Source organism: Cyclospora cayetanensis, unplaced genomic scaffold, assembly GCF_002999335.1.
Source record: "Cyclospora cayetanensis isolate NF1_C8 unplaced genomic scaffold, CcayRef3 CcayRef3_contig_52, whole genome shotgun sequence".
Classification (NCBI taxonomy): domain Eukaryota; phylum Apicomplexa; class Conoidasida; order Eucoccidiorida; family Eimeriidae; genus Cyclospora; species Cyclospora cayetanensis.
In genome coordinates, this window is record NW_020312503.1 from 97,472 (window position 1) to 110,029 (window position 12,558).

Consider the following 12,558-nt stretch of genomic DNA (forward strand, 5'->3'; position numbering starts at 1 on the left):
ATGCGGGTTTCGGACCGCAAGGCGAACAGTGCGCATTTGTTCTGGGACACCCAACCTGTACTGAAGGCATCAGAGCTTAACAGCCTTACGCCAGCTGTAAGGCACAGGCCGTGGGCCACGGATTAAAGTTATTTAGATGATAAATCACACTTAGATGGTGGCGCGCTCGCCCCCTTCCGTGCAGCATAGGGAAGGATCACTGATATGACTGCATGCTACCGTGTGCCGTCGCTGCTGCGTTCGTTCGCCTCAGGACGAAGGTCCCATTGATGCAGCCAAGACCATTGACGACGTGCGCAAGGTGAGTTTATCACTGTTGCCCTCTTAGCCCTTTTCGCACCTTTTTGCACGTCAAGAGACCTAAGCACACCGAATTGCGGTTCCCCCATTTGTTCCATCTTTTTTGCTTTTCTTTCAACTGATGTCCCTTTAGGAGCCTTACAACCTACCCAGTGGATTTATATGGTCCGAATGTCCAGTTAATGATCCGGCGGTCGTAGATGAGGCAAGTCGCGAAGAGAAATCACTCCATCGTGCATTCCGCGGGAGTATTCGGTTTTCTCTAAAAGGCATAGGGTCTGCCAGTCGTGACGTACAGTCCAGTACTCATGATTTAAAGCGGAAAGTACTTTCTTCGCAATGTGCTTGTGTATGTTTTAGCTGTATCACCTGCTGGCGCTGCACTACGTGGAAGATGACGACAATCTGTTTCGCTTTAATTACGGTCGGGAGTTTCTTCCATGGGCTCTGGATCCCCCCGGAGCCATTAAGGAGTGGATAATCGGCGTGAGAGTCGAGTCCACTAAAAAGGTAAAATTCGCATTTCACGCCATTCACTTATCTCCCTTTCGGAACCTGCAGAAAACATTTTCACCAGCGATCTTTTTCCACTTCGCACCTCTTACTTGTGTATAAGCGGAAGGACAAAACACTGACTGCCATCCCGATCGGTTCCGCGCTGTAATTCAAACGCAAAAGAGATTTCATATCACAAATGTATGCACGAATGCACGTAAATTTGGAGGAACTCTGGACATGTATATGTATATATCCCATGACAAGGTAATGCACACGTCTGTTGAATGGACTTCTTTCTGCACTGCAAGGCATAAGATCTTTCTTTTTCGTGGTGTCATTTGGTGTGCGGCTTCGTCAATAAGCTTCCTTCGATTGTTTATTGCCTTCGGACCCTCCATTAATTCTTTTCGTTCAGCTGGTTGGTTTTATTACGGCGATCCCAACAGCATTACAGTGCAACGGCAAGAGAGTCCAGGTGGCCGAGGTGAACTTTCTGTGCGTTCATAAGAAACTTCGCAGCAAACGCCTCGCCCCCGTGAGTCCCTCCATTTAGAGGAACGTACTGCAGAGCATTACAACTCACGCAACGCGCTAGCTTTATCTGCTTTGTACAGTTTGACAAATGTACAAGTGTTGTGTGCATGTCTGCTGGGTAGTTGTGTCGCATCTTGCACACCTACTATTATGCATACTGATAAAGACTGTGCTCAAGTTTTGTGCATGAGTGTGGGAAAATAGCAGTGCTCTTGCTATTAAATGTGCATATCGCCACCAACGTGTATGTATGAATATATTTGGCTACATAATGTGTAAATACCTGTAAAGTATACAGTTTGAGCAACGCTAGCCGAAAGGAGAAGTGCTTCTGTGGCTCGTTTCACAATTTCGTATTATTGATGGGCCTAAGGGGTCAGTTTGGGGGCAGCCATAATCCATCGCGAGGGATGCTGCGTGAATAATCAAAGTCATTTGATACGGTTGCATCTTTTCGACGTATGTACAATGGGATCGAGCCCGATAATTATAGCGGTAGCCTTTTATTATGATAGCCAAGGAAGTTCTTTTGTGCTATGTTCAAACAAGGGATAAGCCTGATAGGGGGTAGGTGCTGCGCTTTTCTGTCATGTTCACCTTGACACGTTTGAGAGTGCTTTTCAATGGGATCCGTCGAGGGAATCTTTATTGCGCTCTATGTGCCTCCGCTGGTTTTACTGAAACAGGTGCTGATCAAGGAAATTACTCGGCGGGTTAACCTGAAGGGGATCTGGCAGGCGGTGTATACAGCAGGTAAAAAGGAACACATCCCCCCTTTCGTTGGCCTCTCAATGGCGACTCTCGCCGGTAGCACGGAGCGGCATCTTTTTTTCTTCTTCTGGTGACTGCTGTTTTGCGTCCTGGAAGCAACCCTGCGTTGCACTGACGTGCCTATAGTGACTCTGTGGGATCTTTTTGCGTTTGCTGCCGTTTGTTAGGCGTTGTATTGCCGACCCCAGTTGCCGAATGCCGCTACTGGCATCGGTTGTTAAATCCAAAGAAGCTCGTGGAAGTAGGATTCAGCGGCCTTGGACAGCGGATGACAATTAGCCGGAGTATAAAACTGTACAAGGCAAGACGAAGTATCAGGCCCCAGTCACACCGCCTTAGACTCATTGTGCACCCGACAGCTTGTTGCCGCTTCCTGGAGAGCTGTTGACGAGGCTTTGACGGACTTGTCATTAAAAGTGTGATGGGGGTCGGTGTTCGTAGGTGCGCGAAGAGCCCGCAACTGAGGGTCTGCGCCCGATGAAGGAGTCAGATACACCTCAGGTGCACAAACTGCTGATGGCTTACCTGCGGTGCGTTTTCTTTGGGCTGGGTCTGGGGTTTCATTGCTTCCATGTGGCTAGAGACCATTAAAGCATATATAATGCTGTTTCAAGCAGGATTTCGACTGGCGCACAAAGACTTGCTGGTGACTATGACGCGTCAGGAATTTCAAACTACATCCGGACTTCACGGAGGAGGAAGTACGACACTGGTTAACCCCACGAGAAAATGTGGTGTATGTATACGTTCGACAGCACGAAGGTGAGTTGGTGCCACTAGATGTGCCATTCTTAGGCACCTCAAGAGGTGCCTAAGAATGGCAGGGGAGCATTCCTTGTCATGGCTGGCGAATAACTGAAGCGTCCTCGCCATTTGGCTCACAGGCTCCAAGTTTTATGGCCCGTCTACTGCACGTGGCTCGTTCAAGAGATTCACAGCAAACGCCATACTTTGTTTGGCGCCAGTAGCACAGTTCGGTCCTTACATAACGTTATTTTGAAGGGAGCTGCAAACTGCCTAATGGCCCAGGGTCCATCACGTATCTCCTCGTCTCCTTGGTGCTCAGGAAAAATAACGGATCTTACTTCTTTCTACCAGCTGCCATCTTCTGTCATTGGGCATCCGAAACACAAGGAAGTAAAGGTGAGATCCAATACCGAGGACTAGGCATACCACATCAGCTCGTCGTACCTGTATTCCAGGATTGGGCTTTTTCTGTTCTCTCAGCATTGATAGAGGAGGCGGACCAGTAAGTCAGTTTGCTCTGCCGCCCTCTCAGATGCAGTACTTTTGGTGTATAGGTGACTCTTCGCAGGCAGCGTACTCTTTTTACAACGTTGCCACCACCGTTCCGCTTAAGGACCTTATGCAAGATGCTCTTTGCTTGGCCAAGCAGAAGTAAGAGCCGTAGCCTATGAAACCCTTCAGCACCAGGCCACGCTTGCATGCACATCCATGTCAGACTGCTTCTTCGGCTCTCGTTGTTCTCAGGGACTTCGATGTTTTTAATGCATTAGATGTCATGGATAATAAGACATTTGTAGAGGTGAGTTGCATGGCTCATCAGGATGGGTGCGAACTGCTCCGAAGTACCCACTTTTTGGACGAAACGATGAGTTCCATAGCATGAATTTTCAATTTGTTTTCTGCGTCCGCATCAGGACCTGAAATTTGGAGTTGGTGATGGCTTCCTACGCTACTATTTGTACAACTGGAGGTGCCCTCAGGTAAGTATTTGGTGCTTGGGTAGGTAGAGCAGTGTTTTGGCCGCTTCCTGTCCTTCAAGAGCGTTCTAATGCACTGACATGTAGTGGGGATACTGTGAACTCTGCAATCGAGGCTGGTTGTCGTTTCATATGTGCTTGACAGGTGCAGCATAACGATATTGGTCTGGTACTCCTTTGAGTCTGGAAAGAAGGCGTGCACCTCTTTGCGCGTATTACTGCCGAGACCAATTTGCTGATGGGGTCTCGTAAGCGGCTCGACAGGGCTAAGTCGGCAATGTGCAAGGTACAATAGACACTGTCAGCACAGGACTCTAGCAAATCAAAGGACTGCAGGCGCCTAAATGACTGAAGTGACGTCCACTTACTTCAGCGGTTTTGTCTGCTTGGCTCCATTGAACTATCAGAATCCGACGCATTTTACAAACTAGCAGCGTACATGTTTGGTTGAGAACGGGGGTCCCGTCAGTGCTACACTTGTTCTGCAAAGTTTCATTCAACTTGTTCAAGTGGACATCGCAATAGTGGATAAGCAGTACCTCTAGCTCATCTGGGCAATATTTTGGTTTTCTTCTCGTGTCGAGCAGAGGTCTCACTTTTTCCTTCTGTTTGGCACGGCACGATAGAGCTGAAGTAAGGGACACATTGCTTACATTTTGATCTGCTCTATGGGCACCGCAAGCACTTTCGGGTAGCGCGAATGTCTAGCCATGCCTAGTGCCGTGTAGCATTCTGCAAGACAGGTAGGCATGCACGCGCAGGTCTGGACGGTAGAAAGATTAGATAATGCCTCTGGCTGATCTACCTCACTGGCATTCTGAGCGAATGCGTCCCTTGGTTACCACCAATGTAAAACAAATACCAATGAAGGCCAAAGATTTTGCCCTTTGACTCATGTTAATTTTTATTCGGACAACCCTTAAAAGTCCGAGTGGCAGCATAGGACTAACAAACTATGCGCCGGCACACAGCCTACAGGAATATTCCTTTGCACTCGTCTCGAGCGTGCGTTTTAAATCAGACGCATACAAATCAAAGGCTTCTATAAACAACCTGAGCCTGTTATGAATTATTTGCCTAAACTGCCCATTAAACTACCCTGCCTCTGACCATCTCCTTTCTCCTTTGCAGACCCGTGTACCTTGAATTGGTGCCAAAGCAAGAAGATTCGTCATTTATGGATGTTCCAATGTTCTTTATAGAGTTGCCAACTTTACGAGCACAAGCTTAATTATGTGCGTATGTTTCCCCTCGCTACAAACCAAAGCACGTGACTTACTGTGCCTGGAACTGCAGGCCTGCAGTGGCAGATGACCAAGTGTTGCAGGCCCAAGTCGGCCTTTTGTCAGGCGTCCATTAGAAAATGCTTCTGACTTTCGCTGATTATTTTTGCCTAGCTGTGCTCCTCTGCATCGCTACATATGCATGACTTTGTTCGATTATAGTGCTCAGCTACGCACCAAAAACAAATACACCGTAGCTAAAGGAATTTCGCCTTCCACGATATTCGAACAGATAACGTGACACGCTACCCCTAGCACCAAGCTCACCAGCATACACGAACACAGCTCGTCGTTTGCAGGTACTTAGCTGAAGCATCAGACTCAAACACGGGCTGGTTGAGCGAACCCCAGCGTTTCTAGGGTCCCGCCGGTGGGAGGCACCCGTATGCTAACGTAGCGGCACCCACCTTAGGAGAATCACCGTCTGCTTCACGTTCTAGCTCATGCTTTCGCAATGGAACGAAAATACCGAAGCTACTACACAGAACGCCTAAGGCAGCACGTGCACTACAGTTGATGGGGCTGGAAAGCTATATGTGGCCAAAAAGCTTATCATTTGTGGTTCACAAAGGCAACACTGCATTGCATCATTGTGGATGGGTCAGCAAGCAGCTTTCACGGCAAAACGAAGCAAGCTGCTAATTCTTATTGTCAGTGCTCACTGTAGCACCAGCAACATCCCGCACAGCTCTTGCCTACCGCGACCCCTGACGAGCTCGGGAACATATCCGGCTGCCACCCCTGCCGCATCGAAGTCAGCCACACTGGTGTAGCGCCTCCTTGGGATATGTTGGTCCTCTCTTATTGACGCGTCGATGGGACGCGCGCAGTCTGCAGTTCCTGCTGCGGCCGTCAAGTGGCTAACCCCGGCGGAGTCTCCATGGAATAGCGAGGAGTACTGCCGCTCTAGCACCTGTGCATTCCACGCAACAACACGAAACACACAATCCGGTGGACACTCGCCGCACGAATATAAAGACGGTACGTCACATCAACTGATGCTACTGCTACTGATTCAGCATAAAGTGCTGCTCATGGCAAGTAAGCAGCTGTTGCACCGTGCATGGAGGGCATCCGCAAAGGGGAAAGCCCACATGTAGGTACGGTTCGTCGTTAAATTTCAGGTTTTTGCCCAAAGGCTTGTATTTGACGATTTCGTAAAAGTTGCCTTCCTTCTTCACTATCTCCTTTATCTTCCTGACTCTCAGGGCGGCCCGTGCGTCGGAATTCTGCTGCTGCTGCTGCTGCTGCTTCTGCTGGTGGTGCTGCGACTGAGTACGTCCATGGCCCTCAATGTCTCGCAATCGGTTCTCGAGCCTTCGCTTCAGCTGATCGTCCGTGCCATAGACCAACTCGTAAACTGCAATCGGCAAAATGCCCACACAGGCCATTTTGTGTTGCCCGCTGCGATGATGGCCAGAGAGCTCAGTGAACCCAAGCCGTACACACAGTCCATGTACCAGGAGAAAAAGTGACACGTTTCAATGTGCCAAGACTAGGCGCCGATAGGGGCACCAGTGCCTCGATAGGGTAAAACGGTCATGGAAAACTTCCGGCTAAAACACGTACTGGTCTCTTCTTTGTCTTCTAAATAATCATTGTAGGCGGGGGTGCTGTCGAAGTTGTCCCGAAGGGCGTTCAAGCTGATACAGCTCACACGCAAACGGCATAAACTGGTGTTATAAGTATGCCAATCGCAGTACGTTTCTCCGAAATGCAGTGCGCGGAGTATGATTTAGCACTCGACAGAGAAGGGTAGCCCAGTTAAAGAGATGCTAGGAATAATGCACAAGAGTGCATGACTTACGCGTTGTTGACACGCTTTCTGACTTCCTTCTCTACACTAAAGAGATCCACTTCTGGCTCGGTTAGCACGTAATTCCCCCGAGTGAGTGCCCGACGGCATACGGGACAGGAACCTTTGGCGCTTGCAGCCACCCCAACAGGCGCATCAGCAAACTGCAACTGAATGCAGGAGTCACAGAGCCGGTGCGAACACACGTCAGAGTAGTACAACTTCTTCTCTGGATTGTAGCAGCAGTTCTCATAGCAGACAGGGCATTGGTATTGGTCCATCGTGGATCTTCGCCAGTAATGAAGTCATCTCTTATATCCCCTTTTCCGTACGGATACAGAAAGAATATTACGTTAAACAGTCAGTCTTTCCTCGTAGTCTCCAATTCTGGAAGGGCCCGACCCAAACGATGATGCGGAGGGTGAGGTAGGCCTCCCTAGCCCGGCGGCACTCTATTACTCAAAGCCATAAAGTTACATTTTACCAACATTAAGTTTTGTCATGCCAGGCGACTAGAGTATAGAAAATTGGGCACTCAGGGTCCCATCTCGCAGCCAACGTAACAGGAATCGCAGGGCCCCTCACCACTGACCTGCTACATACCTACCATCATGAATGGAATCACGATGGTTCTCCCCACTACTGCCTTTTTAAATGCTCTAAAGTGAGTTATTGTGGCCGACATCGACGAAGTTTGGCCTCGTTAGGACTCCGCCTTGGTTTCTGGGATGCTCTCTTTTGGCTTCCGCGTTGCTCAGAAAAATGATTCTCTCCTGTGAAGCCAAGACAAGTTTCAGCGACCAATTTGTATCGTAGGAAAGCATTTCAAAATAGTGTAGGGCCCCAACCAGGTGCTTATGAGAGGCGATCAGCGTAAAAGGCGGGTTCTCCGTTGTACTAGTCGAGAACCTAAAGAATCAGAAGGTAGTGCTTGATAGTGCCTTCACAAGCAAGCTCCATTTATACGGAGCAGAGGTCCCCGAACCAAGCGGGAGCTGTAGCTCTGTTGTTCTTGCGAAAGCAGGTGGCAGGACGGGCATCTGCCCTTTCCGCTGTCTCAGCGAAGTGCCACCGGACAACACCACACTTGTAACAGACTGCCCCTACAACGGAATTGGGGGACAGAGCGATCCCATACCTCTGAAACTAATAAGCGCATCTTTACGTGCCCCATGGGCGGCGTCCACAGCTCAAGTTTGCTGGGCGCAGGGCACTTCTGGTTTGCAGCGTCCCGTGTTCTATCTACTACGCGTATTTCGCTGTCTTACGGTGGGCAGCGATGGCAGAAGCTGCCGTGTGTGTGTGCGCGCCTCGAGACGTGGCATTCTACACCTGGAAGCACCGGCCCCTGGCCTTCCAACCAGTGCTGCGCGGTCACGCAGGTACTGCAGCTAGAGGGGGGGTGTGACGTTCTGCAGCAGCAGGCGCTCTACTGCGCTTCTTTTTACACATAGTCATTACCAAGAGTAGGATATAGGGATGGCTGGGACATGCACGGACTGAACCCCGCCTCGGTCCGTGGTGTTCCTGTGGTGCTTTCTGTGGCGGGAGACAGCCAAGCCTCTTCTGCCTTGTCTTGTTGTTCCTCCTCATGACGAAGCGGGAGACGATGTGCAAAGCCACTTAATAAGTCTCGAGGTTCTGCTGCCGACTCACTTCCTGCCCAGCTCACGCGCTTTGGAGGCCGAGAGTTCCCATTACGGCCGGCAACACGAGGCGCCATCTGTTGCGACCCCGAAGGTTGTTGCAGCTGGTCTCGTGTGGCTGCAGCTCCTGAAGCGAGGGGAGTCTCTCCCTCTGGTGCCGTGTCATCCTGGGGAGCAGCAGAGGCAGCAATGCGGGAAACTGTAGGCCGCATAGTTCTAAGAAGCGGGTCCGGAGGGCCAGCAAACACACCCGCGGGAACTGCGGAGACATTATAAGAAAAGGGCTTCACACGTGGAGCCTTGAGCTGCTGCTGCTGCTGCCAAAGCTGGTGCTTCTGCGTCTCAAGTAGTTGCTGCTGGTACAGCAGCAACTGCTGCTGGTGCTGCAGCTGCTGTTGCAGCACCTCAGTGGACATGAGTAGCTGTTGGGTCTCTTGCTGGTGCCGCATCTCTTCCTCGATCCCAAATGGAAACTGGCTCGCATGTTGCTGCTGTATAAGAAACTCGGTAGGGAACAGAAAGGGCTGCGAGGATCCGTCCACCTGAGGTGGTTGTGTGACTGGCAAGAACGAGGGGAGTAGCGAAGGGGCAACAAAACTATATACGCTATTTCCCTCCACGCAAGGTCCAACGCACTGTGCAGGCGCGTCCCCCTGCAGCATGTGCTGCTGCATGCAGGGTACGTTCGGATGGGGAGGCTGCATGAGCTGCTGCAGCGTTGGCGGCATCGGCCGCTGGTCGGGAGCATCCAGAGGAATTGGTATGGATGCACTGTCAGCATTCTTCTGTTGCAATGCAGAGAAGTCTCCCACGTAATCCGTTGTCGGGGAGGATTCTTTCTGCTGGTCTTGCTGCTCGTGAGAGACTTGCGGGGGCTGTTCGATCTCGCGCTTGTCCACTTGAGGGGACGCCAAGGTTGACGTCTCGTGTGCAATCGTGCTGATTGTTGGACTCTCTGGAAGGGATACCTCTGGCTGCTTATCGTGCTGCTGCTCTAGCTTATCTGTCTCAGCTTCTGTGTAGTCTAATTCTTCCACTTTGGGCACGATTTGCTCGCTGATGTCAACGGACTCCGGGCAGGTTGTAGTGCATGCCTTGCTGCTGCTGCTGCTTCCAAAACTCCAGTGTTGCTGCAACTCGTCTACTGTGCACTCAGCGCTACTGCGCACAACCCTGTTGACCCCCGCTTCGGGCTGCGCAGTGATAGTGGTGATGGTGGTTATCTGGGTGGTTATCCTCTCCACAACCATCACTTCCTCCGTAGAAGGACCCCTCTTTGGGGAACTGCCAGTGTTGCTGGCGCTTGCGTCTGTTGATGCCGCAGCTCCGAGTCCAAAATCTTTGTTTTCATCAGCTCTTAGCCCGTCACTGCTGCCCCCACCAAAAGACGGCTCCTCCTCAGAAATTGCAGACTGCCGTGGTGTCTCCACGCTGCTGTGACGCCTAGCCCTACTTATTCTCCCACTTCTGCCTTTCCTCCTGTTGCTACTGCTCCTGCCGCACGCTTTGTCTTCTGGTTTGCCGCTCGCACCAGCGAAAGCAAAGGACTCACTCTCAAGAGCCACCGGCATGCAGGTGCTGCCTTTGCGACGGGCGCTGTGTTGCTGAAATACAGGAGCCTCATCGCCAGTACACTCCTGGTGCCTGTTCGAGTGGTTGCTCGTTGGCTTCGGTCCCAACGACTGGTGTGGCAGCGCAGAAGCACTCAACTGCCCTCTACCAGCTCTGTCGTTGCATGCACCCCCCCGATTCTCAGGCACAGCAGCGTTCTTCGTTGTTGGACGCGCTTGAACTCCGGAATCGACGCAGCCCGTTGGCTTTCCCCCGAGTCCCCACCGCTGCTGGCTTCTTCCACGAGGTGTCGCTTGTTTTACTTTCTGGCACTGCTCCCTCTGCCGATCTCCCCGGTTCATATTCGAGCTCTCAAAAGCAGCGGAAGAAGCGTTGGCGGACTCTTGCCGACGGTGCGCCTTCACTGCTGCCGAAGAGGAGAGCAGCCGGCGGAGAAACTGCTCGACAGAGCGAGATCTACCTTGTGGACGTGCAGCCCTCTCTTCTCCAGCGTGTTCCGACGCATGGGCTAGAGGGAATGAGGGGACTGTTGCAGCCGCTGTAGAGGGATGGCTCTCATGAGGGCACGCGGAAACAGAAGCCGCCTTTTGAGGGCTACTTGAGGGGCCCATGATTTTCCTGAAGATATCGCCGACGCGGCGCAAGCTGGGAGACCTACCCCTAGAGCCTTGCCGGCTTTCTTGTTGGGGTGGCTGCTCCTCATCCCCCTCTGGGTGCTTCGGAGTGCAACTCCGATCAGCGCTCAGGGTGGTGTAAAGCCTAGTTCCCCAGCCATGTTTTACGGCAGAATCACGACTGCTTTCCATTTTAGAGGCTGTATTTGCAAGCGCGTTGCGCTTGTGGCTTTCCGGTGCGCACTGACGGGCTGGTGGTCACGGTCGCCGCTAGAGAACGCCTTGTGCTGCAATGCGCCAGGCGTACCAACAGCCGTTGTCAGTAGATCCAAAGAGAGTTTGGTGGCCTTCGGTAGCTAAGGGGCCCCTCCCGTGGCCACCGATTTACTGAATACGGTAAGAGGGATAAGTTTTGCAGAGACTTCGACTCCTTGCGTCCACTACGCGCTACGAGTGAGAGCCTGTTCCTGGGAGCGTCAGGGCAAAAACGACGCTGAATTCGGCCAAGTGCCGACACCTGTCTACCGTATTTCAAAATTTAAACAAAATAAAAATGGAAAGAAGGAGCGCAAACCATTCCCAGTTCGACACCGAACGCCAAGTATGGAGAAATCGGCTGTTGTGCGTATGCACAAAAGCCCAAGCACGCACGCAAACACACGAAGACACGGACCTTCGCAAGTCGGAGAAACTTTAAATGCCAATGAATAGGGGAAGTACTAGTAATTCCCCGGGAGCTAAGGAAGTTCCTCGCCTGCAGTTCGGCGCCGTACTGCTTACAGCCGCAGCCTTGACCACCAAAGGACCACAACGCGGAAGAACCACCTGATCCATATGGTACACCTCCAACAATGCCCTTTAATACTCACATGCCTCTAAATGCATCTAATCATTTACCACCAGGTATCTATGCCGTAGTGTGCATTATGTCAACAATTCGGGTTAGGGCCCTCCGTTCATGTCTTCTGTATTGCGTCACGTGTGGCATGTGTTGTAGGTGGGCGGAACAACCGTGTTCGTGCAGCATCTGCTAAAATCCATGAAGTTTTCTTGTTAAGCTAGACGAGTGCAAAAGTGTCTTCCAGAAGTTCGCTTTCTCGAGTAGAGACTGTATGGAAGGCACATCGGCTCTGGCCGTCCACTTCAGCAAAGTGTGGGGCGAAACAAATTGCGTGTTTCTTCACTAAACTCGCAGGTATTTCAAAAGCGTCTTCCACTATGTATTATCTTTGGACACTTTAATTACGAACGGAGTGCATTGGCCAGAGAACCCATTTAAACAGAACATTTTATGTTATCTTTGCCACTTCATTTGCAGATGAGCCCTGAACACCCCATATATCAACTGCATAACCCCTTCGGTGAACAAACAATTGTCGTTAAAGAGTGAGCTAAGTAAGCCTCCTATCAGCAAATGCCTCTCCAAAATATAGCCGGTAGCAGGTCTGCAAAAGGTCCTACTGGGATTTGAACCCAGGTCGGCGGATTCAGAGTCCGCAGTGCTAACCACTACACCATAGAACCGTCAGCGGGGAGCAGTAAACTTGGGCAGCATGTTAATACGCAATGAGTACACGCAAGCGCTGCACGCATTTCTGTTTTAGATGAGACGCTCCTACGGAAGGAAGACCCTTATCTTGAGTGAAACCATGGCTATCTCTTGCATTCACCATGACGATGCCCAGCTGCATCTCATCATATGGTAGACTCTTTCTATCAAAGCCCTTCCTGCCCCGCTGTGTATTAAAACTGAGGCCAGTCCGGAGCTTCAGCACCAAGAAAGTTACAATTGTGGTATCCGTAGGGACGTCGTTGGTTCTA

The 12,558-nt window shown here is 51.1% G+C and overlaps 3 protein-coding genes and 1 non-coding gene across 4 annotated transcripts; 1 reads left to right on the plus strand and 3 right to left on the minus strand.

Annotated features, from left to right (window-relative positions):
- Window positions 1-2,525, plus strand: LOC34619638 (glycylpeptide N-tetradecanoyltransferase 1). The gene is made up of 8 exons (XM_026334883.1): window positions 1-96; window positions 254-301; window positions 434-505; window positions 661-810; window positions 1,214-1,333; window positions 2,019-2,085; window positions 2,271-2,344; window positions 2,463-2,525. The coding sequence occupies exons 1-8, from the start codon at window positions 1-3 to the stop codon at window positions 2,523-2,525; spliced, it is 690 nt and encodes a 229-aa protein (XP_026190668.1).
- Window positions 2,526-5,466: 2,941 nt separating this feature from the next.
- Window positions 5,467-7,186, minus strand: LOC34619639 (CDK-activating kinase assembly factor MAT1). The gene is made up of 5 exons (XM_026334884.1): window positions 6,918-7,186; window positions 6,680-6,753; window positions 6,205-6,470; window positions 5,781-6,023; window positions 5,467-5,640 (listed from the first exon to the last, which is right to left on the minus strand). Exons 1-5 carry the CDS (start codon window positions 7,184-7,186, stop codon window positions 5,467-5,469), a joined length of 1,026 nt encoding a protein of 341 aa, XP_026190669.1.
- Window positions 7,187-8,349: 1,163 nt separating this feature from the next.
- LOC34619640 lies at window positions 8,350-10,929 on the minus strand. The gene has a single exon (XM_026334885.1). The coding sequence runs from the start codon at window positions 10,927-10,929 to the stop codon at window positions 8,350-8,352; it is 2,580 nt and encodes an 859-aa protein (XP_026190670.1).
- Window positions 10,930-12,189: 1,260 nt separating this feature from the next.
- On the minus strand, window positions 12,190-12,261 carry Trnaq-cug. The gene has a single exon. It is a non-coding gene; the product is annotated as a tRNA-Gln (tRNA).
- Between the last annotated feature and the right edge of the window lie 297 nt (window positions 12,262-12,558).